This window comes from Leuresthes tenuis, unplaced genomic scaffold (genome assembly GCF_036924035.1).
Source record: "Leuresthes tenuis unplaced genomic scaffold, fLeuTen1.0.hap1 SCAF_1, whole genome shotgun sequence".
In the NCBI taxonomy this organism is placed as follows: domain Eukaryota; kingdom Metazoa; phylum Chordata; class Actinopteri; order Atheriniformes; family Atherinopsidae; genus Leuresthes; species Leuresthes tenuis.
In genome coordinates, this window is record NW_027325355.1 from 10,685,745 (window position 1) to 10,709,349 (window position 23,605).

Sequence of the window (23,605 nt, forward strand, 5' to 3'; positions counted from 1 at the left end):
TAGATCCACCAAACAGAGACCAACTGAACTTGACAGGGTCATGTCTCCACGCCGCGTGATGCTAACTTAGCCTCGCGCTAACTCACACAGCAAGCTAACTTCCATGGACCGGCAAAAGTCTAAACATATAAAAACATCACCTCTGCCACCAATGTAACCGAGCTTGCTGGGTTCATTCAACTTAACACTTTAAAATAAAAACATTAATGGAGACTGGATACAGAGTTTAACTTTCAGAACCTGCCGCCCCCGTTTTATTACTTCTACTCCCTCTCTGTACTTACTGCCTACAATACGACAACTCTAGCCAATGTGAGAGGACTCTTCACCAAAAAGCCAAGACAACGTTTCTGACAGTTGAATCGTACTGGAGTCTGCTGAAGTCCAACAATGGTAACTGGGATCAAGCACCAAAAATACAAGAGCGAGAGACGTTCATTGGAGCTCCAAACGTGTCTGATGGACGACTGTTTGGTGTCTAAGGTCCCAAAGATGCTTAAATTAGAAACTGAAGGCCAAACTACACACTGTTAGGTTTAAGCTTTAACATTCGTATCAGCCAATAAACCAGTCGGGTTGTGTGTTTTTATAAAAACTGTCATTTAAACTGTGATCTGTCACATTCAGAGCCTGGGTAGCTCAGTCGGTAGAGCATCAGACTTTTAATCTGAGGGTCCAGGGTTCCAGTCCCTGTTCAGGCGATACTGCCTTTGAATATGTCATGGTTACTATCATTGCATTATCTTATACTTCTATGAATGCAGAGAACAACTCTACACTGGTCACTTTAAAGCCAATAGGTGCATTTGGACAGAGAGTTCTAAGAACTGTACACCTCCAATTTAACTATAAGAACTGCCCTTCCCCAGTGGAACTGTTTCATTTTCGATTCGCACATGAGTCGGGAACCTTGATCGGGACTGATGTGACGCAGCCGTCAGCGACAGACGTGTTACTTTAGCGCCACACTCAACAACAAAACAAAACCCGCGAGGAGGCCACTGTGTTTATGGTCTGCATGACGGTGATATTAATCATAGACGATCACATCAGGCGTCTAAGATGGAGGCTGGAAGAGCGCACAGCGAGAGTCAGGAGATGAAGAATCCAGCAGCGGGCGATACTTCTTCATTTCATGAAGGAGAGAAGAGCGCCGCAGGCAAAGGAGACAACGTCTGAGTTTAATTTATTAAACAGGCGCCGGTTGTGTCCGTGTTGTATGAGTAAATATTTCAGACAAGGGGCGGAGCTACCAGCCACCAAACACCTACGTCATATGTGTTCCTGTTGAACCCAGAAAAGACCTCGGAGAAGGAGCTAAAATGGTTCTAGGAACTGAAGGCCGTGGTCCATAGTTCCTCTATGTCCGAATGCACGAAAAAACGGCCCTATTCCTGAACAGGTTCCAAGAACTGCAAAAGGTTCCTACAGTGGGAATGCTTCTTTGCTCCACTTCTGCTACTCTTAAAACATACGTTAAAGACAGCAAGGGTTATGATCTTCTTCGTTGTGTATGACGAGGTTTCTCAAAGACAATGAAAACACTTCCTCGTAGACATATTCACCGTTCTGAACAGCCAATGTGAGAGGACTCTTCACCAAAAAGCCAAGACAACGTTTCTGACAGTTGAATCGTACTGGAGTCCGCTGGAGTCCAACAATGGTAACTGGGATCAAGCACCAAAAATACAAGAGCGAGAGACGTTCATTGGAGCTCCAAACGTGTCTGATGGACGACTGTTTGGTGTCTAAGGTCCCAAAGATGCTTAAATTAGAAACTGAAGGCCAAACTACACACTGTTAGGTTTAAGCTTTAACATTCGTATCAGCCAATAAACCAGTCGGGTTGTGTGTTTTTATAAAAACTGTCATTTAAACTGTGATCTGTCACATTCAGAGCCTGGGTAGCTCAGTCGGTAGAGCATCAGACTTTTAATCTGAGGGTCCAGGGTTCCAGTCCCTGTTCAGGCGATGCTACCTCTGAATATGTCATAGTTACTATCATTGCATTATCCTACACTTCGGGATTGATGTGACACAACAGACATGTAACTTTAGCGCCACTCAACAACAAAGCCCTTGAAAAGTAAGGAGAGAAGAAAACAAAACAACACCACCAAGAAGCTAACATGGAGAGCGAGGAGGCCACCGTGTTTACGGTCTGCATGACGGTGATATTAATCATGGACGATCACATCAGGCGTCTAAGATGGAGGCTGGAAGAGCGCACAGCGAGAGTCAGGAGATGAAGAATCGAGCAGCAGGCGATACTTCTTCATTTCATGAAGACAAGAAGGAGAGCAGAGCGCTGCGGACAAAGGAGACGACGTTAATAAGTTTAACTTATTAAACAGGCGCCGGTTGTGTCCGTGTTGCATGAGTAAACATTTCAGACAAGGGGCGGAGCTACCAGCCATCAAACACCTACATCATGTTCCTGTGGAACCCAGAAAAGACCTCGGAGAAGGAGCTAAAATGGTTCTAGGAACTGAGTGCTGTGGTCCCTGGTTCCTGTATGTCCGAATGCACGAAAAAACGGCCCTATTTCTGAAAAGGTTATAGGAACTGCAAAAGGTTCCTACAGTGGGAATGCTTCTTTGCTCCACTTCTGCTACTCTTAAAACATACGTTAAAGACAGCAAGGGTTATGATCTTCTTCGTTGTGTATGACGAGGTTTCTCAAAGACAATGAAAACACTTCCTCGTAGACATATTCGCTGTTCTGAACAGCCAATCAGAGCGGACTCACCAATAGACAAGACAACGTTTCTGACAGATACTACCTCTGAATATGTCATGGTTACTATCATCTTACACTTCTATGAATGCACCGTCAGGTAGACTGATCACTATTAGTTTAGTACAAGTGCGTTTACTTCATTCATTTTTGTTTCCCCACGCTTCTCCTGAGCAACGACTGTTGCAGTGGGTGATTTGTGGATGCACCACACCCACCATCTGTATCTAACAAACATCCTAGAAAAGTCTTGATGTTCTGCTGCACAGTTTGTGAAGCAAGAACGTCCAGATTTTTTAAAATGAAAGAGGACGCGTTTTCTTTTTCACATGAATGCAATTCAATTACAGGAAGAACCAGAGGAAACCAAAGCAACTGGGTGTAGCAGAGCATGATGTCTTCAGAGAATGCTTAGTATGATTATTCCCCCGGCTTTAACACAGAGATTGTTTATCACCTGTCGTGGCTGTAGCTCAGGTGGAATCAGCAATCAGGAGGTCAGTGGTTCAACTCCAGCTTCCAGACACTGAATCCCCAATGTATCCATCAGTGTATGAATGGACTAACCCAGTGTTGGAATGCATGTAGTTATGTGTAGACTTAAGATGTGCTGTATGAGCGTGAGTGCATGTAGTGTTAGAAGCACTTTGAGTGGTCAGTTAGACAAGAAAAGCACTATACAAGTCCATTTACCCACATGAGCTGAAGCAACTCATGAAGTTAAGAAGGCATTTCACTTCAAAGACAGATCACAACATGAACTGGTGTACAGCGCAGAGCCATTATTTATCTTGCATCTTCTAAAAAGTCAGGCAAATCTCTTCCTCTGCAGATGTAACTCGACATTTAAACGTCTGAAGGCTGGTGCAAAAAAATATAAAATAAAATGTCAATCAAGTTTATCAAATCAATTCACAATTTTAATCATACAATTCAAAGCGCTCTGCTAATCAATACAAACAGTTTATCAATGCCTTTACAAGTTTGCAAGCGTTTTCATGACGATTATCTTCCAATCGAGGATATTTCCCTGAAAAAAATGGCAAATACATCACAACTATTTTCATTAACTGACTTAAAAACATCACGCCTCAGTTACAGTTTACATCAGTTCCATTTTTACACCCACCCCCCATATGTGAATGAATTACCATACAATCTATAATCAGAAGAAGTCGAAGTAAGTTCCTCATTATTGTCCCATTATTCAGAACAATATTATTCAGTCTTTAAAAAGACACATTAAAGTGATAAAATTCATTCTTACAAATTAGGACACAAACTGTCTAAAGAGCATTAGCAGATACATCAACATATGTTTGGATTTTCTTATTCAAAAGTGATGAAGCAAGTCTGCAGCTATGCATGCGACACAAAGAGGACAAAGTCGGACACAGTGTTCACTAATTTGACCTGATCAAAGCTTCCATCTCACAGATGAATTTGAGTTGAAATTTATGATCAGATGTGTCCCAGCTCTGTGTTGCGTTCCTTTTAGGGATAACCAGTGCATATGGACCTGATTGACCTATCTCCTGCTCCACCCAGTACCTTAAAATGTAAACATGAGCAATATTAATAGCATTCATAGTACAGCTAATGCACTTAATTAAATCAAACAAGTTCAGTGTTGCAAGAAACAAACAGCTGACATCAAATCCTGGTGAAACAATAGTTTATACTTTGAATTTGCATTAAAACTAAATCCTTTCTTTTTCTGTCTCAGCACCGGGCCGTAGTCATGGTCAATATTTATTTTTACTTACCCAAGAGTGTCGTTGCGTCCATCAATCCAGAACCAGGTGTTGTCAGTTTCTTTTAACCCAATCCAGTATCCATGGTTAGGGCTCTGGTAATACCGGATGTTTTTACTGACAAATTCCTGGAAGTCATGACATGGCGGATCATCGGAATCATTCACACTTTAGTAAAGGCATCAGTTATAATAATTTAAAAGAAAATGGAAATTTGGAAAATGCCATTTATGCTCTTTATAGCTCACCTGTTCTTGCAGATTATCAATAACAACCAGATCTGCAGCTTTGTCTTTGCAATAAGTTCGACTTTGTGGCCATGTCTTCCAACTTGGGGGTTCATCATAAAACAGGTAGCACTTTTCCTGGTAAAGAATCCAGCCGTCCCGACAGGGCTGACACTCACGAAATGGGCGGAGAAATTGATTAATTATTAAATCTAACATGTCAAAATCAAATGACAGCCTTTTTAAACTGACTGAAATTATACGGATTAGACCAACTTGGATTTTAATGAATGTGATTTAATTGGAATCTTATTACAATGAATTGGATTACAATTAGTTTAAAATAGACTGTAGTTGAAATGCCTCGAGATAACATTTGTTGCGATTTGATGGTATGTAAATAAAACTGAATGATAACAAATTATAAAACCTTGAAAGACTTATGACTGTTATCCTACATGAGGAACTATAAATCTATCTACTTCTAATATTTCCATTCTGGAGCATCTTTCTTGGAAGGACGTTTTCTTCCAGAATAAATCCAGCAGGTATAAACTCAAGATATTAAATGTTTTTTTTCAACTTTATTAGTTGCATTTCAGGTCTGAAAAATGTTTTTAAAAAGTTGTGATGTGGGTTAGTAATAAAGAAAATTAGACATCAGATGATAGTTATTATGATTTGGCACAAAAGATGTTCAGAGGAGCTAAAGTTTGTCCTCAAATGTGATTAAAAACAATGTTCCTCAGAGAAAGACTGGAAGGGATCTGCATATTTCTGCCTCTACAGAGCAGAATATCATTAAAGCATTCAAGGAATCTGGAGGAGTTTCAGTGTAAAGGACAAGGGAGCAAACCTAAGCTGGACACCCGTGACCTCTGACCCCTCAGACGGCGTTGCATCAAGAACCGTCATTCATCAACAGCTGATAGAAGCACATGGACAAGGGATTACTGTGGAAACTTTTGTCAAGCACTACAATACAGAGTTCCATTCACAAGCTTTACTGTGCAGAAAAGAAGCCTCAGAAAAGAGGCGGCGTCCACTTCTCTGGGCTCGGAGGCGTCTGGGATGGACCATCACACGGTGGAAACGTGTACTGTGGTCAGACCCATCAGTATTCCAGATCTTTGTTGGAAGAAATGGAGCAAAGAGCAAAAGCAGCATCCAGCCTGCTGTCAGCAACCAGTCCCTGCAGCCAGGCTCTGTGATGGTATGGGGTTGGATCAGGGCCCTCGGCAAAGCTCATTTCCACTTCTGTGATGGCAGCATTAATGCAGAAAAGCTCACTGAGATTTTACAGCAACATATGCTGCCTTCAAGGCCACATCTTTACCAGGGACGTCCAAGCATTGTTCAAGCAGACCATGGAAAACCACATTCTGACACATTCCAAAGGCCTGGCTGAGGAAGAAGAGGGTACGGGTGCTGGACTGGCTGCCGGAACTTTGAAATGACAAATATGGTTATGTGCCTGAACTGCTGCACAGTTTAAGATGATTTTACTGGAAGAAAAGCTCTTCATCACTTGATATTCTCAATGCCTGAATGTCTTTTCAGTGTCATGAGAAGGAAGATTACAAAGCTTTACAGGCATGCATTTTACAGGCCTGAAATGCATAAAGAGATATACACGACCAAGATGACGAAACAATGACGTCAAGGCTACTTTTTTTTGTTTTGGGACTCTCTAAAACAAGGCTTCTGAAAGCAGAGGGTTTTCTGATCAACATGAAACTGATGTTTTAATTCTCACTTTCTGAAGAAATCAGAAACATGACATCAAAATTGAAAATGTTGATGCAGGTCAGACGTTGCATCAGGGTTGAAAGGTAAGAATGTGTTCAAAACGGTTTAAATCTCTTTAAAGAAGGCAGAGAAGATTTTACTTTTGTAAAAACTAAAGTAACGCTTGTAGAATAAATAACTTATAGAAAACTGCATGCTTTTTATTCTAAATAAACTTTAAAAAGGGTATAAAGTACTGAATTTACCATCCTGCTAATAACATTTGGGTGTTTTTTTATGAAGTATAATGTTGTTAAATTACTTTATTATGTACTTACTTTTGTCAGGGCAGAATTAATTCACTGGAAATTTGTTGAATTTCAGGATGACTTCCAGCGTCCAGTTGAAGTCGTCTTTCTGTCTGTTCAGGTGCTTGGTCTGATTTTCTAAGATTTCAATCTCCACCATCATCAGATCGGTCCGATTCTTCAGGACTCTGTTGTCGGCAGTCAGCTGCTCGGTCCGATTTTTTAAGACTTTCATCAGCTGCTCATTTTCTGCTTCGAGGTTTGCTTCCTGTTTGTTCATTACAATGGTAACTGAACGAAAAGAGAGAGCACGTCAGTCAGTCAATATATATCATATTTGCAGTTGATATGTCCATAATGCTACTGTTATAATTGGCTTTGATCTTAGACATTATAAATTCATATTCTGTATTTTCCTAAATAACGTTCCTCGCTGGTACTTTTCCACTTTGCTCATACTGCACAACAGATGACCTTAAATGGTCCAAGACCTTAGAATGACATAAACAACTGGGTCAGACAAAACATCTCTATTAGGGCAGATAGGTCTGGTACATTAGATCCACGCCTAAAACAGCACACACACACACATTGTTTATCACATCCAAAGAACACAACAAGGACAGCAGCTGGCCTGAGCATGTCACCCAAAACTGGCCAATTATACTCTGACAAGTGTGAAAACAACTTCTGTGAGATAAAGCTGAATATAAATATGAAATGTTTCCGGATAACGGGGCTCGGCCTGACGGATTTCCTGCGGGAGCTCTGGCACTCCGAGTCCAGCGCTGCAATATACTTTATTTGTGACCACTAATAAATACTTTTTTAATAAACGATTTCTCCAGCTTGTTCTTGAGCTTCCAATGAAAAAACCGGGCTAACAAAGTACATCTGTGAACACGTTCACCAAAGATTCAGCTGCTCTTTTCTCCACTGTGGAAACCTCTCGACCAAACTCAGTAGTTATTGTGTTGAGAGATTTCAACTCGTGTAACCTCTCCCAGGAACTGACGAGCTCCAAACAGCTGGTGACATGCGCCACGCAGGACAGCAACACACTGGACCACTTCTACTCCATCATAAAACCCTCATACCGCTCCATCCCCCACGCTGCCCTTGGACACTCCGACCACTGCATCATACAGATGGTCCCCACATACAGGCAGCAACTGAGAAGGGCCAAACCATCCAGGACTACAGTAAGGAGGTGGACTCCAGAGGCAAGGGACATGCTTCAGGACTGCATGGAGTCTACTGACTGGGAGTCACTGAGGGGCCCTGAGGATGACAACGGCAGCTTTTCTGACACTGTATGTTGCTGCATCAGCTTCCGTGAGCAGGTCTGCCTCCCAACCAAAACCATCACAAGGCACAATAACCAAAAGCCCTGGTTCTCCAAGCAGCTCAGAGAGCTCAGGCGCTGGAAAGAGCAGGCATACAGAAAGGGTGACATGGACACATTCAGACTGGCCAGACAGGGCCTCAAGAAGGCCATCAAAAATGCTAAAGAGGACTATAGAGCCAGACTGGAGAGTGATTCAGGCACCAACGACCCTGCAGTTGTGTGGAGTCCCCTCAGAACCATCACAAACGTCCCCTCCCCCGGACTAGCTGACGATCTCAACACATTCTACACCAGGTTTGAGAGACCCCCTGCTGCTCCATTGTCTATATTATTGAATATATCCTCTTACCTATCCTTCTCTCCTCACTCTCCTCAATCTCAAAACTATCTCTCACTTAACTCCCCAAACTATCTCCAAACTATATTAATGCTTTCCAAACTCTAGTATCCAAACGATCCAAACTCAAAACCTGAACTGACTGTAACTCTCCATAAAAAAACACATTTTAAATGGAGACTGAGGGGTTTATATACCTGTCAATACTTAAGACAAAATCTGAACCGCGTCCTGAAGCAGTCACGTCGTACGGCCGCATAGCGAAGCATAGACATATACAGTAGCGAGCCTTCTGACGTCATCATTTCCGGCTCCTCCCCTAAATGCAGCAAACCGGTCCCTCCGTTACTCCAGACAAGCCTCAGTCGCAACATCTCTGAACATCACAACAGGAAGCTGCGTACAGGTAAGTCAAGAAAATAATACATGTAGCGGTCAAACATTTGCAGAAATGCCTTCAAATTGCTCTGTGTCATTGGTTTGATTCCTGCAGCTGGACACGGGCAGTCAGAACATGCACCAGAGAGTGAAAAAGTTTAAATAACCTGGCTGCTATTCACAGTTAGCATGTCCTGCTAATGCTAATGCTAATGCTCTGCAATACCAGACACACAGCCTCAGCTATAAATTTCCCTAAGCCGGCCAGATGGACAAATAACATGGAGCTTTATCCTTTTAGCTGTGTGTGAAACATACTTCTGGGCCCTTTTCTAACCGTTTTTAACAGTTTTTTTATAAACTTCTTTCTGTAGTTTTGCTGAAATCTTTTGTCATTTAAAAAGTTTGATGATCATTGTAAAATTTAGAATAGTTCTTTCCAGGCTTATCTGGGTATCGTTTGGCTTTTTGATAAAACTGGAGCACAAACATGAAGAGGAGTCATAGCATTATTATAAAAACTTGTCGGTGATCCAGGAAAGTATCACACGAGCAGAAGAAATACACAGTTATCCTCAGTATCAGTGTCCGATTTCTCAGATTTACACTCTGAGAAAGACACCATTAAAAGACAGTCTGACTGTCCTCTTCAGAAGTGTCTCATGAAAACTTCATTATTCAGTTTTCTTTATATATCCAATATTTTCTTTTATCCACGAATCAACAAGGATTGATGGCATTATAAAAAGGTTGTACATATATTTACTCATAAAGCCCACATCTGGAGTTAAAATGGAGCTAAAATGATCTTTATTAGGAGGATCTGTGCAACTTTTAGGAGCTGATACTCTGATCTGACCACAACACAAGATCACTTTTACTCTTCAACTGGACACATAAGTTTACCAGTTAAGATCATTTTGTAATTAAAATAAAGGAGATTGTAGGTTATTTGGGTTGAAAAACATTTCAGAGTTTTAAGGGTCTGAGAGTTTCCTTCATCTCAAATTTTAGGTTTCACTAAAGCAGCTTTCTGGAATGAATCACTGGACGGGCACTTCTGATGCCAGAAAAACACTCCTTTATATTTAAATGACGGCCTCAGAATGGTCCACTTCATGTTGTTCTTCAGACTGTCTCAGATCAGTCAGACAGCTCCTACTGACGTGCTGTTAGCCACACAGAACTAGATCATTCCCCACTGAAACATCACATCTTCTCAGTTTCAAGCCTCAGTCTAGACTGAAGCTCCCTGATAACTGAACTGTTCAAAAATGGGCTTCAGAGTGTAAATGTGACAAATCTGAGATTACTCTGTGTTGCTTTCCTGGATCCCTGACAGCTCTTGGAAATGAGAACAAATTTAGAAATAGAGAAAATCTGAACTTCAGGCTTTGGGATGATATTGGGACCCTTTCCTCAAACAATATCTTTGTCTTAATGTAGTAAAAAGATTTAAGTTGATCATTTTACACTGACACAGATGAGATTCATGGGATATTGCACACAGTGGGTGTCATTCTACAGAGTGTATTATTACATTTTTTCTGAATTTGATCAAAAAGCTCCAAATATTTTGAACTGTGACCTTAGTGGGTCTTTAAAGAACCAGTTTAAAGTTCACAGGAATTTGAATAAAAACCACAGTTAAAAGTTTAATGAAATGTGACTAGATGGTTAGAAACTGTTCAGAAAGCTTATCAAGAGAAGAAGAAAAGTGGGTGTGGTTTAACATTCTGCACGCCACAGCTGGATCTTATTGTATGTACTGACAGTTTCAGACAGAGTCCATCAGTCGGAGGACCAGGACCAGAATGGAGCAGCAGAACCAGGATCCGAACCCCTCCACCAGGAACAGAGCCGGCTCATCCTCTGGTTCCACCGGACTACAGGTCAGTGTGGAGGACGCTAAAGACATGTGGACGAGTTTTGAAGTTCCGTGTATCCTCCGCTTGTTCTGGTGTTTCCTGGTTTCATCTCCTCTCTCTCTGAACTGGAGATACAGATGTGCTGCAGGCTAAATGATCTGCTGGAAGAAAATCAGTGGGCAGATTGTTGTGGTGGGCTTCAGATTTGAGAGGTTCAGGAGCTAATCTTCATTATTTGTGTTTATAGTCTCTGGATTACATTAATTAAACCTGGTGGTGGTAATACTTTAATGGTTAAATGTTAAATGACAGGTTTGTAGAGCTCTCTACCTCAGTGTAAATAGTTGTTTTAGAGTAAAGCTAAGACTATTTCCCTGTTTGCTGTTGAGCTGAATGGCTGTAGACCACTGGGTTGTAAGCTGGAACAAAGGGTTAGTGTAAAGAATGCTATGTATTACCACAACTGTTACTTTTATTAATTTAAACCATTATTCATCAACCTTTTTCAGCCCAACCTTTAAATGGTGTTTAAGTGTACAACTTGGACAAGACTGTGCTTCCTTCTATCATTTAGAATTATTGTAGCACAAATTCCCTTTCAAAGTTTCATCTTGACAAAAAATAATTAGTAAAAGAGCAAAAAGCAAGAGTTTACTGCTTAAAACCCTGAATGTGTGCTGAACACATCAGAGCATAGTACTGATAGCTGAGGGTACTTATAAACACACCCTCAGCCTTCACGTTTGATCGGAAATATTGAGACCTGTGTGGATAGGTCCGTCCAGGTCCAGTTAGAATATGTTGGTTAGCAAAGGTTAGATTAGAGAAATCTTTTGTGTTAACTTCAAAAGGATCAAAGTCTTCTTCCTCTCTGTCATTGCAGAAACATATAGCCCAAGAGGGATCCAGATGGTGCCGTTATAAGCACTGTGGGGAAGTTTTCAAAAGATCATCACATCTGAGGTATCATCAGAAGCTTCATAAAGGAGAGAAACCTTACAGCTGTTGTCAGTGTCGGGCAGCTTTCACTAAGACTTCCCATCTTAAGACACACCAACGTATTCACACAGGAGAGAAACCTTACAGCTGTGGTCAGTGTGGAGCAGCTTTCACTACATCTTCCAATCTTAAGACACACAAACGTATTCACACAGGAGAAAAACCATACAGCTGTGGTCAGTGTGGGGCAGGTTTCACTCAATTAGCTAATCTACAGAGACACCAACGTATTCACACAGGAGAGAAACCATACAGCTGTGGTCAGTGTGGGGCAGCTTTCACCGCATTATCTGGTCTAAAGAAACACCAACGTATTCACACAGGTGAGAAACCATACAGCTGTGGTCAGTGTGGAGCAGCTTTCACTACATCTTCCAATCTTAAGACACACAAACGTATTCACACAGGAGAGAAACCTTACAGCTGTGGTCAGTGTGGAACAGCTTTCACTCACTTATCTAGTCTAAAGACACACCAACGTATTCACACAGGAGAGAAACCATACAGCTGTGGTCAGTGTGGGGCAGCTTTCACTCAATTATCTCACCTAAAGAAACACCAACGTATTCACACAGGAGAGAAACCATACAGCTGTGGTCAGTGTGGGGCAGCTTTCACTCAATCATCTAGTCTAAAGAAACACCAACGTATTCACACAGGAGAGAAACCATACAGCTGTGGTCAATGTGGGGCAGGTTTCACAGCATTATCTGGTGTAGAGAAACACCAACATATTCACACAGGAGAGAAACCATACAGCTGTGGTCAGTGTGGGGCAGCTTTCACTCAATCATCTAGTCTAAAGAAACACCAACGTATTCACACAGGAGAGAAACCATACAGCTGTGGTCAATATGGGGCAGGTTTCACAGCATTATCTGGTGTAGAGAAACACCAACATATTCACACAGGAGAGAAACCATACAGCTGTGGTCATTGTGAAGCAGCTTTCACTCAATTATCTAGTCTAAAGAGACACGAACATACTCACACTGCAGATAAATGACTGGTTTAAATCAACAAATTTTATAGCATATAAGACAACGTTAACTTGGGAGCAGGAACAGTAACTACCAATCAAAAGCCTTTCTTTTGTTCAGATTAAAACTATTTTGTGTGGATTACCACCTTCTCTTGTCAAGACTTTTGTTCTGAATTTTCTGTGGGTAGCACATGTTTGAAGAACTATTGAAAGTGCTTTATAAATTGTTGGGATTGTTTTAACTGTGGCCAGCTCTCCCACCATTCAAGACAAACATGGCATCGATTATGAGTGTATGGACAGAACTATATGCAATCTGTTTGAAACTAGAAACATATTTTATTCTGTTATACTGAACATTTATATTTTGTTTAAAGTTAAGATTCACGAAGTAGCTTTGCACAAGCTGTGGGTATTTATGTAAATATACAACATCTGTAGACACAATATATAATTTCATTTTAATGTGAAGTCTAGCTTTACACTAGTCTGTATTTCATTGTTCTGCATTTTATTAAAGGTCAGATGTCAACACTTCTCATGCTTTTCAGAGATATTTTTGAAGAAAATGTGTGTTTGGTTACGGGGGAAAGTTGGACTTATATTCCCCAAAGACCCAGAAATCTTTAACAGTCTGAAAAAGGTTTGGATTTGTTCCCTGTACTTTCCAGATAACTGTTTAATGACTGAAGTTGAAAGTTAAGGCTGTTCCAACACTAAAAGGGCACAAGGCTCAACTTCAAGCTGTGAAACTGTTTCAAATGTCTGTTGTGTTGGTGTCAAGAAAATTCTCTCAAAATGAGACTCAGAGACAATTAACACAAAACATTTATTTTCATAGCAAGGTGTCTGCATGACATATCAGGAAACTGACACAGAGTTGTCTGAGTTAAAAAGATTATACTATTGCTATTTATGCCACACAAGGTCATGAGACATTCAGTAAAACAAGGTTTAGATGGAAGCTGAAATAAGATAGATAGGCCTTCTCCAGCACCCTTGACCCTTGTACCTGTGACGGTCCTTAAACAATACGTGGAACAGGACAATGAGAGTTGAACAGTTCTCAGCCCCACCACAAAATCTCAAAATTTCTTCATCATATTCTCATTAATGATCAGAGCTGAGTAAGATTTCTTTGAAAAGACAGAATAAACAGGACTTGATGGCTTTCAGTTTTCTTCCAGAGCAGAAATCACAGGCCACATCTTCAGGTCCAGCATGGCAGTGATCAGCAGGAGCAGCTTGGAGTCCAGTCTTCTTCAGCTGCTTCATTAAATCAGCTAACATGGTGCTTTTCTCCAGGACAGGCCTCGGTGTGAAAGTTTTCCTGCAATGAGGGCATCTGTGAATTCCCTTCTTATTCTTTCCATTCCAGTAGCCTTTAATACAGTTCATGCAGTAGCTGTGCCCACAGGGAATAGTCACCGGATCCTTCAGTAGATCCAGACAGATCGAACAAGAGAAAGTTTCCAAGTCCAGTTTAACACTTTTCTGAGCCATTTCCTCCATTTGGCAGAGCAGTGTGTGACTCTCAGAGCAGAAACACCGTCTGTACTGTGATATAAAACTAATTCCACCTCCTTTTGTTGCAGCTGATCTTCACTTAAGAGCTCCTCTACTATCACACAATGGTTTCACACATCCTCCCACCTTCAGATCAGTTTAGGGAGGGAACAAGGAAGTTTCCGCTTGAAATTCTTAAATCATGATCTTCTTCTGAAATGTTAACCTAAATCTTCTCCCTGGTGCATTCAAGTGCGTGACATGAAACATGAGCTCTCATACGGCTGCTGGACTTCAGAATAGGTAAAAACCTGCAGAGTTGAGCTGCCTGAAAACTAAAGCTGACCCCTAACCTGCAAACTTTCTGTACTCCTGGCTGGCTGGACCAGAGTCCAGAGAAGAGTCCAATATTAGCTCTTAACTCACATGTAGATTTGACCTATTAAAGGTTTGTTAAGACTGCATTGTCATTTCAATTTTCACTTAAATAATATAGTCCAATTCAAGCCAATTGGAATTCAATTAATTAATTTCAAAATAATCAAATTAATTCATGTAGAGCCAATTAAAAAAAAATATCCTAGCTAAGGAAACCAACAGATTGCACTGAAACTTGTCTTCAGTCTAATCTCCCGTCCTGAGCGTGCCTGTGGCGACTGTGGAAAGGAACGACTCCCTTTTAACAGGAAGAAACCTCTGGCAGGACCAGACTCAGGAAGGGTGGCCATCCGCCTCGACCAGCTGGGGTTTGAGAAGACAGAAAAGAGGGGGGAAAAACATCATACCACCATTCAAAGGACACCTGTTGGAACAGGGAAACAGAAATTAATAACCACAATAATGTCACATGTACATAATAGCAATTGAGAAATTAAACAGGGGGAAAAAGAGAGCAAAGTGAGGAAAGGTGTGACAGATGAGGTCCCCCAGCAGTCTAAGCCTATAGCAGCTTAACTATGGGATGTTTCAGGATCACCTGAGCCATCCCTAACTATAAGCTTTATCGAAAAGAAAAGTTTTAAGTCTAATCTTAAAAGTGGAAAGGGTGTCTGCTTCCCGGACATTTACTGGCAGCTTATTCCACAAGAGAGGGGCCTGATAACTGAAGGCTCTACCTCCCATTCTACTTTTAGAAACTCTGGGAACAACAAGTAAACCTGCAGTTTGGGAGCGAAGTGCTCTGTTAGGAAAATATCTTACAATTAAATCTTTAAGATATGATGGAGCTCGGTCATTAAGAACTTTATATGTGAGAAGAAGAATCTTAAATTCTATTCTGAATTTAACAGGGAGCCAATGAAGAGAAGCTAAAACTGGAGAAACATGATCTCTCCAGTTAGTTCTCATCAGAACTCTGGCTGCAGCATTTTGGATCAGCTGGAGGCTTTTCAGAGAATATGTGGGACAGCCCAATAATAAAGAATTACAGTAGTCCAATCTTGAAGTAACAAATGCATGAACTAGTTTCTCTGCATCACCTTGAGACAGGATGTTCCTGATTTTGGCAATATTACGAAGGTGAAAGAAGGCAGTCCTAGAAACCAGTTTTATATGTGCGTCAAATGATAAATTCTGGTCAAAAATAACTCCAAGGTTCCTCACTGTAGAACTAGAAGCCAAGGAAATACCATCTAGAGTAACTATATAACTAGACAATTTCTCCCTGAAGTGCTCAGGTCCAAAGAGAACAACTTCAGTTTTGTCTGAATTTAAAAGCAGACCGTTCTGAGTCATCCAGGTCTTTATGTCTTTAAGACAGGCTTGTAGTCTGACCAACCTGTAGGTTTCATCTGGTTTCATAGATAAGTACAGCTGAGTATCATCAGCATAACAATGGAAATTTATGCCATGCTGTCTGATAATGTTACCTAATGGAAGCATGTATAAAGTAAAAAGAATCGGTCCAAGCACAGAACCCTGAGGAACTCCATGACTTACTCCAAAGTGTGAGGAAGATTCCTCATTTACAAGAACAAACTGGAATCTATCAGATAAATATGACTTAAACCAGCCTAATGCAGTTCCTTTAATCCCAATAACATGTTCAAGTCTCTGTAACAGAATGCTGTGATCGATCGTATCAAATGCAGCACTGAGATCCAACAGGACAAGCACAGAAACAAGTCCGCTATCAGAAGCTAACAGGAGATCATTGGTAACTTTCACCAGTGCCGTTTCTGTGCTATGATGCACTCTGAATCCTGACTGAAACTCTTCAAACAGATTATTTCTATGTAAATGATCACAAAGTTGAACTGCAACTATTTTTTCAAGAACTTTGGACAAAAAAGGGAGATTGGATATAGGTCGATAATTAGCCAACACTTCTGAATCAAGAGTAGGTTTTTTAAGTAAAGGTTTAATTACAGCAACCTTAAAAGTCTGAGGTACATATCCTATCAACAAAGACCGATTGATCAAATCCAATATGGAAGTGTCAATTAAGGGGAAAACCTCCTTGAACAGTCTGGTTGGGATTGGGTCTAACATACAAGTTGATGGTTTAGAAGAGACTATTGCTGTTGTTAGCTCAGAAAGATCAACTGGACAGAAGCTGTCTAAATACAATTCAGGTTCGAAAGATACTTCTAAAGCTCCTCTACTTGATGATACATCAGTGATAATAATGGGAAGGATTCCATTAATCTTCTCTCTGATAGAAACAATTTTATTGATGAAGAATCTCATGAAATCATCACTGCTGAGAGTTAAAGGAATACATGGCTCAACAGAGCTCGGACTCTTTGTCAGCCTGGCAACAGTGCTGAAAAGAAACCTGGGATTATTCTTATTCTCTTCTATCAATAATGAATAATAAGCAGTTCTAGCTTTACGAAGTGCTTTCTTATACGTTATTAAACTATCTTTCCAGACTAATTGAGACTCTTCTAAATTAGAGGAACGCCACTGTCTCTCCAGCTTTCTTGCAGTCTGCTTTAACGCACGCAGCTGTGAATTATACCAAGGAGCCAACCTCTTCTGACTGATTATCTTCCTTTTCAGAGGGGCAACATTGTCCAGTGTTGTACGCATTGAAGCTGTAGTGCTGTCAACAAGAGAGTCAAGTTCTACTGGAGTAAAATTTAGGTAGCCATCCTGTGTCATATCAGCACATGGCAGTGAAGAAAAGGATGATGAAATCAACTCTTTAAATCTGGTTACAGCATTCTCTGACAGACACCTTCTATATGTAGAATTCTTCTCAGAAACCATGTAGTCAAGTAATGTAAATTCAAAAGTTATTAAAAAATGGTCAGACAAGACAGGGTTATGAGGGAACACTGTTAACTGTTCACTCTCAATGCCATAAGTCAGCACAAGGTAAAGGGTATGATTAAGGCAGTGAGTAGGTCTGTGAACACCCTGAGAAAATCCAATAGAGTCTAATATAGAATTAAAGTTAATATTTAGGCTGTCATTTTCAACATCTACATGAATATTAAAGTCACCCACTACAATGACTTTATCTGTACTCAGCACTAACTGGGATAAAAACTCTGAGAATTCAGAGAGAAACTCAGAATAAGGGCCAGGTGGACGATACACAACAACAAACACAAGAGGTTTTTGTGATTTCCACTTTGGGTGGGAAAAACTGAGAATCAGAGATTCAAAAGAGCTAAAACTAATCTTGGGTCTAGGACTGATTAGTAACCCTGATCTGAAGATAGCTGCCACTCCTCCTCCTCTACCTGTGGTTCTAGGAACATGAACATTTAAATAGTCAGAGGGAGTTGATTCATTAATGCTAACATGATCCTCCTGCTGCAGCCAGGTTTCTGTAAGACAAAATATATCAATATGATGATCACAAATCAAATCATTCACTAACAGAGACTTCAAAGGGAGAGATCTAATATTCAGCAAACCACATTTAATAGTTTGATGTTTTTGTTCAGTTAAAGTTTTTGTTTTAAATTTTTTTTGCACAAGAGGATTTGCTCCTTTTGTGTTTTTTGATTGAGGGGGGGGGGCAGCATCAGGTGGGAAGCCGCAGAGAAGTGTGTAAGACTACAACTCTGCATCCTGGTCTCAACCCTGGGATGTCATGTTTTTGGATGATTAATAAATTCGTCCATATTTCTAGAAATGAGAGCCGCTCCTTCCAAAGTGGGATGGATGCCGTCTCTCCTCATCAGACCAGGTTTTCTCCAGAAAGATTGCCAATTATCTATGTAGCCCACGTTGTTTGCTGGACACCATCTAGACAGCCAGCGATTGAATGAAGACATGCGGCAAAACATGTCATCGCTGGTCAGATTTGGCAGGGGTCCAGAGAAAACTACGGAGTCCGACATTGTTTTGGCAAAATTACACACCGATGCAACATTAATTTTAGTGACCTCCGATTGGCGTAACCGGGTGTCATTACCGCCGACGTGAATAACTATTTTACCGTATTTACGCTTATCCTTAGCCAGCAGTTTTAAATAGGATTCTATGTCGCCCGCTCTGGCCCCTGGAATGCATTTGACTATGGTCGCTGGTGTCTCTAATGCCACGTTTCTGACTATAGAGCTGCCAATTACCAGGGTTTTGTCCTCAGCGGGTGTGTCGCTGAGTGGAGAAAATCTATTTGAAACGTGGACAGGTTGATGGTGAACCACGGGCTTGACTTTAGGACTATGACTCCTCTTCCTGACAGTCACCCAGCCACTCTTAAGTCCCGGCTGCTCGGGATCTGCTCGGGGACGACTAACAGAGCTAGCTACGCTAGGTGGCTCCGCACTGACTAAAGGGGCCTGGCTCGCTATCGGGTGGTTTTCAACAGTGCAGAGCCGAGCTTCCAATTCAGATAACCTTGCCTCCAAAACTACAAAAAGACTACATTTGTTACATGTACCATTACCACTAAAGGAGGCAGAGGAGTAACTAAACATCTGACACACGGAGCAGGTGAAAGCAGGAGATAGAGGAAGAGAACTGGTAGCCATGCTAAGCTAGAGAACCAGACACACCGCTAAAAAGTGAAAAATAAAAACTAAAGATCTGTAAGAGTGAGCGTTAGAATATAACAAGTATGGGATAGAGTTAACTATGCAAGATGTGTAAATTATAGGGAGAAATAAGGTGATTATTAGTAGTTCAAGAAGAGCGAGAACTGTCACAGTGCACACACAAAGCAACGGGAAGTGATGCAATACGTCTTACCGCAAAGCAAAGCCGTTGGGACCCCATTATTGAAAAAGCACATTTTCAGGTCATTTTACCTACAACAATCACAAGAAGTTGAGAATAGCGATAAAAATATTTTCATTCAACCCAATAAAAGATGTAGAATGTCCAGAAATATCATGTCCAGAAATCCAGTTACTTTCTCAAGCTGTTCCTGTGATTCTGAACTCTCTCAAACATGATGCATAATTATGGAATGATGTTTACGTTTTGTCAGGCATCAGCAAAGGAGAGCAAATATTTCCAGACATAATCATTTAGTTGTAAAAATAAAAATAATTTCTTCTCCCCGTCGGGGAATCGAACCCCGGTCTCCCGCGTGACAGGCGGGGATACTCACCACTATACTAACGAGGAGATGACGTCTTCACTGTGATGATGCTTTCACGGCCCGTCAGAAATTCGAAAATTAATCATTTTTGGGGGAGACCATTGCTTATATCTAGTGTACTGCCTCCGCAGGGAATCCCATCTGTTCTTCATCTCTTTCGCTGACAGACAAAGTCAAGCTGTGAGCAAAGTCACATTTATAAAGTGCAAACAGAGGTTATGTGTTATAAATTCAGCATATTATTAATTAAAAAATAATTAAATAAATTAAAAAGTACCAAACAAAGCTGTTATTCAGCCATGAACAGCTATGAGTTAACAGTATCATATCACTTGTATATCTTTGATTTTGTTGGACTTTTAAGCTTTGTGTCTTAAAGTATTCCATAGCTGAGTGCTTCTGTACAGCTCAGAGGAACATAGAGATCCATACCTGATATAAGTGTCTCCCCAACCTGCTGCCAGAGCTCTGCTTTTACAGCTTAGTTGGCGTTGTGTTTTTCAGTGATGTCATAAAGAGCTCGTCTCTCTGAATCATGGTTATCAGCAGGTCCTCAGTTTATTCACTCCAGATGGGCAAGTTTCTGTTAAACTCTTGCTTGTGTGGAGAGATGCGTGATGCAAGAAGTCAGACATTTTGCTTCAGGGAGACATAAATAGTGAGAGAGCAACACTACTGTCTTGATGTGTTATCAGTGGTGCAACGAATGCTGGATCATATCTCTGGTCTGCTACCTGCTCATGAGTTTTGCTTTTAAATTGATCTTTTATTTCTGTTTTTCACTTTCTTGTCCCTGGTGGTTCCTGCAGGAATCCTCACATGCCTCTGCAGTTATCTGCACCTTTAAAAGGTGGATAAGGCACGAATGTCAGGGAGGGTTGCTGCTCCTGCAGTTAGATTTTTACTGTCGTTTCCTTTGCCTCTTTTGTTTCTACTTGCAGTTGAGTTGCTAACAGGGCAGGAGGGTTGACAGTATCTGGGTTCATGGAAACACATGAGTCAGTTACAGAGTACCACAGCTTCTGAAGGTGCTGCTTAGGCCCGACACCTTTTTAGATTGAGGTGAAACAACTTTCAGAGAATTGGTTCAGCATTTCAGAGAGGAGATCTACTTCCTGATGACACAGCACTCACTGTTTTTTTTAAATAAAGCTGCCTCGTCTGTAACTGCTGTGCTTTTCTTGCACAAACTGGGCGTGCACTGGACTGGCCTGCCTGCAGTCCTTGCCCAACAGAGAAGGTTGGAGAACTTTGAAACAACCACCACCCCGTGCTGTTGCACACCTTAAGATGTGTTTGCAGGAAGAATGGAAGAATAGGACAAATGTGGGTCCACACCTGTCAGCTGTGGACAGGGCAGTAAAAGCTAAACTGGATAGATAAGAAATCTTTAACACTTGGACAATAGCAGTAAATAATAACAGCAGATTATGATGGCTTTGAGGGAATAAAAATGGTTTAATAACCACAATAAATCAAATGTACATTTGTGGTGGAAATAGAAATAAACATAGTAACATAAAGTGTGAATACTGATTATATTCATTCTGTATTTTATTTGTTCTTTAACCACAACAACAGTAGAAAGTGTATGGAAATAATATTTACAAACACACATGACTACACACATGCATGCATTTATACATTAATAATATAATACATGTTTCAAAGAGAGAAAAATAAACAAGATCAAATTAAATGAATAATAAGATGTAAAAAATGACAAAAAAGGAGATAGAAAGACAGGACTCTTCTTTGAGCTTCAAACGTATTTGATTTCCATCAACTGGTTTGATTCATATGTGATTAAAATAATTGTCAGAATTTGTTTCTGAGACGTCAGTTTCATTTGATGGAGACGTGAGTTTAGTTCTCAGACTTGGTTCTGGAGATCTTTACCTGTATATAAAAGCAGCACACTTCAACAGACCCAACGCTCTGACGGATATGCTTAAATAATACGTCATATTTGTGTTGTGTAGACAGTCAGATTGTCGCTTTTTGTCCCTTTGTTTCCTCTGCTGTCATCCAGAAACAGTCTGATGTCCTGTTCACGTTTTTCACCATGTCAAAACGCAGACTTGGGCTTGAGAAGCCTGTTTAACATTTATTCTGTTTTACCCTGAAAAGACAGAGGCCATGTAATACCACCTGGGGGTCTCTGAAAGGCGTATTTCTGCTCTCTTGGTGGAAATAAAACAAAAAAAGATGTGAGTTCACAACAGGTTTGTTACTGCAGCACATTTACAGCAGCTTAGAAGAATGAAATGGGCTCAGTTTGTCATTTTGCTCCAAGAAAGTATCAGAAAATATGAGCCAGCTCTGTTTCATTCATCATCATAAGTTCTGCTCATTAAGTAAATTCATCTTGGCTGATTGCAGCTCAGTGATTCCTCTCTGATATCACAGTTTGTCACATGTGCAGCAAACTAACTGCAGCTGACATCAACTGAATGGTCTCAGCTGAGCTGCAGGGAAACAAAATGTAAATGTATGTACAGACTGAGCTTTCTGTTCTACAGGGTATTTCTCAGACATTAAGAGAATCTTTGTTCTAAACTCAACACAGAATCAGGGAAGACAATCAGACGCAGACACAGGAGGAAGGGCAAGGTACCTGAAAGGAGAGGGACGTTAGTGATTTCAAAATAAAACAGGAAATGACGAGACAAGACAAGAATCAAAACTTGAATCGTGACAGATTTCTTTTTTAAGAAAATCAGAGGTTTAAAAATACTTTTGACAGTAAAATTGCACATTGGAAAACAACTTAGACCCCAAAAAGTGACCAAAGTCCGACTGTGTTTTAAGTACTTGAGGGAACTGAAAAAATGACATTAACAATTAACTATCATGGCACAAGAAGCTCTGACAATGAACACATTTTCTTAAAGTCCATGTGTGTGAAATGTTGGGATAATCTGTGTTTATATTTGAGTCACCTTCAAATGAAGAGAAGTTACAACATGAACAAGGGAACCCAGAGAAGGATGCAAGATTTGGATAGCAAGCATTTCCCAGCTGGTTGGCTATTGTCATGCTTCCTGAGCGATTTACACAAGTCAAACAAATTCCCAACATCTGACACTGAAACACATGTTTGGTCCTGCAGTAAACCTGGAGATTAAGAGGGGTTTATCCTTTCAAAATAAAGAATGAGCAGATTTCTCACTCATTTTGGTCACAGGCCCATTATACGTGACTTACAGTTTATCATAGAGGGAGAAGGACCAGGAGAGGAGCCGTTCATCCCTGCACTCTGTGGGGCTACAGACCGGTGCGCAGCCGCAGCTTCTCTGCAGACTCAGACTGAGTCAAATGAACACGGAGCAAACGACTCCCCTGCTCCATGGAAATTTAACTATGGCTGCAGCCCTGACGTTTAATGTACTCATAAACAACTGTTGCTTTCATTCGCGTGACATATTTTTCCTTCACCCACACTGTATTCAAAGTAAAAAAAAACTTCACCATTTCTCCAAGGAAAGACAGCGCCAGTGCATTATGAACTTCATTTATCCTCCTCTCTGCGTCAGACACATTAATGCTGCGTTCACTGAAAAAAACGTTATTTCCACGTTGCAAATTTGAAAGTCCGGCCAAAATGCCATCCTGTCAACTTGGTGAAAACGGAAAACTCGTGCTACAACATTTCAAATGTGGGACTTTCAAAGTAATTAGGCTTTGGAACTGTAAAAAGGTTTTAAGAAAATCACAGGACTATGGTGGGAAACCGCCCAAACTCGCTTTAACCATGGCCCGAACAGGCCAACGTTAGGCCTGTTTGAGTCACTGTAACAAATATATATTATATAGCTGCAGGAACCATATATTCCTTTTATTTTTTCACCTAATTGGCTTGAGAGGCTGATGCTGATCCTGCACATGTTCTTCTCTCTCGTGTTGGTTCTCTGCAGCTGAAAGTGA

At 40.8% G+C, this 23,605-nt stretch overlaps 1 protein-coding gene and 3 non-coding genes across 4 annotated transcripts; 2 read left to right on the plus strand and 2 right to left on the minus strand.

Annotated features, from left to right (window-relative positions):
* The first annotated feature begins 628 nt into the window (after positions 1-628).
* On the plus strand, positions 629-701 carry trnak-uuu (transfer RNA lysine (anticodon UUU)). Its single transcript has one exon. It is a non-coding gene; the product is annotated as a tRNA-Lys (tRNA).
* Positions 702-1,898: 1,197 nt separating this feature from the next.
* On the plus strand, positions 1,899-1,971 carry trnak-uuu (transfer RNA lysine (anticodon UUU)). The gene has a single exon. It is a non-coding gene; the product is annotated as a tRNA-Lys (tRNA).
* A 16,247-nt stretch (positions 1,972-18,218) lies between these two features.
* On the minus strand, positions 18,219-19,106 carry LOC140296589 (uncharacterized). Its single transcript, XM_072379731.1, has one exon. It carries the CDS (start codon positions 19,104-19,106, stop codon positions 18,219-18,221), a length of 888 nt encoding a protein of 295 aa, XP_072235832.1.
* Positions 19,107-19,632: 526 nt separating this feature from the next.
* On the minus strand, positions 19,633-19,704 carry trnad-guc (transfer RNA aspartic acid (anticodon GUC)). Its single transcript has one exon. It is a non-coding gene; the product is annotated as a tRNA-Asp (tRNA).
* Positions 19,705-23,605: the final 3,901 nt, after the last annotated feature.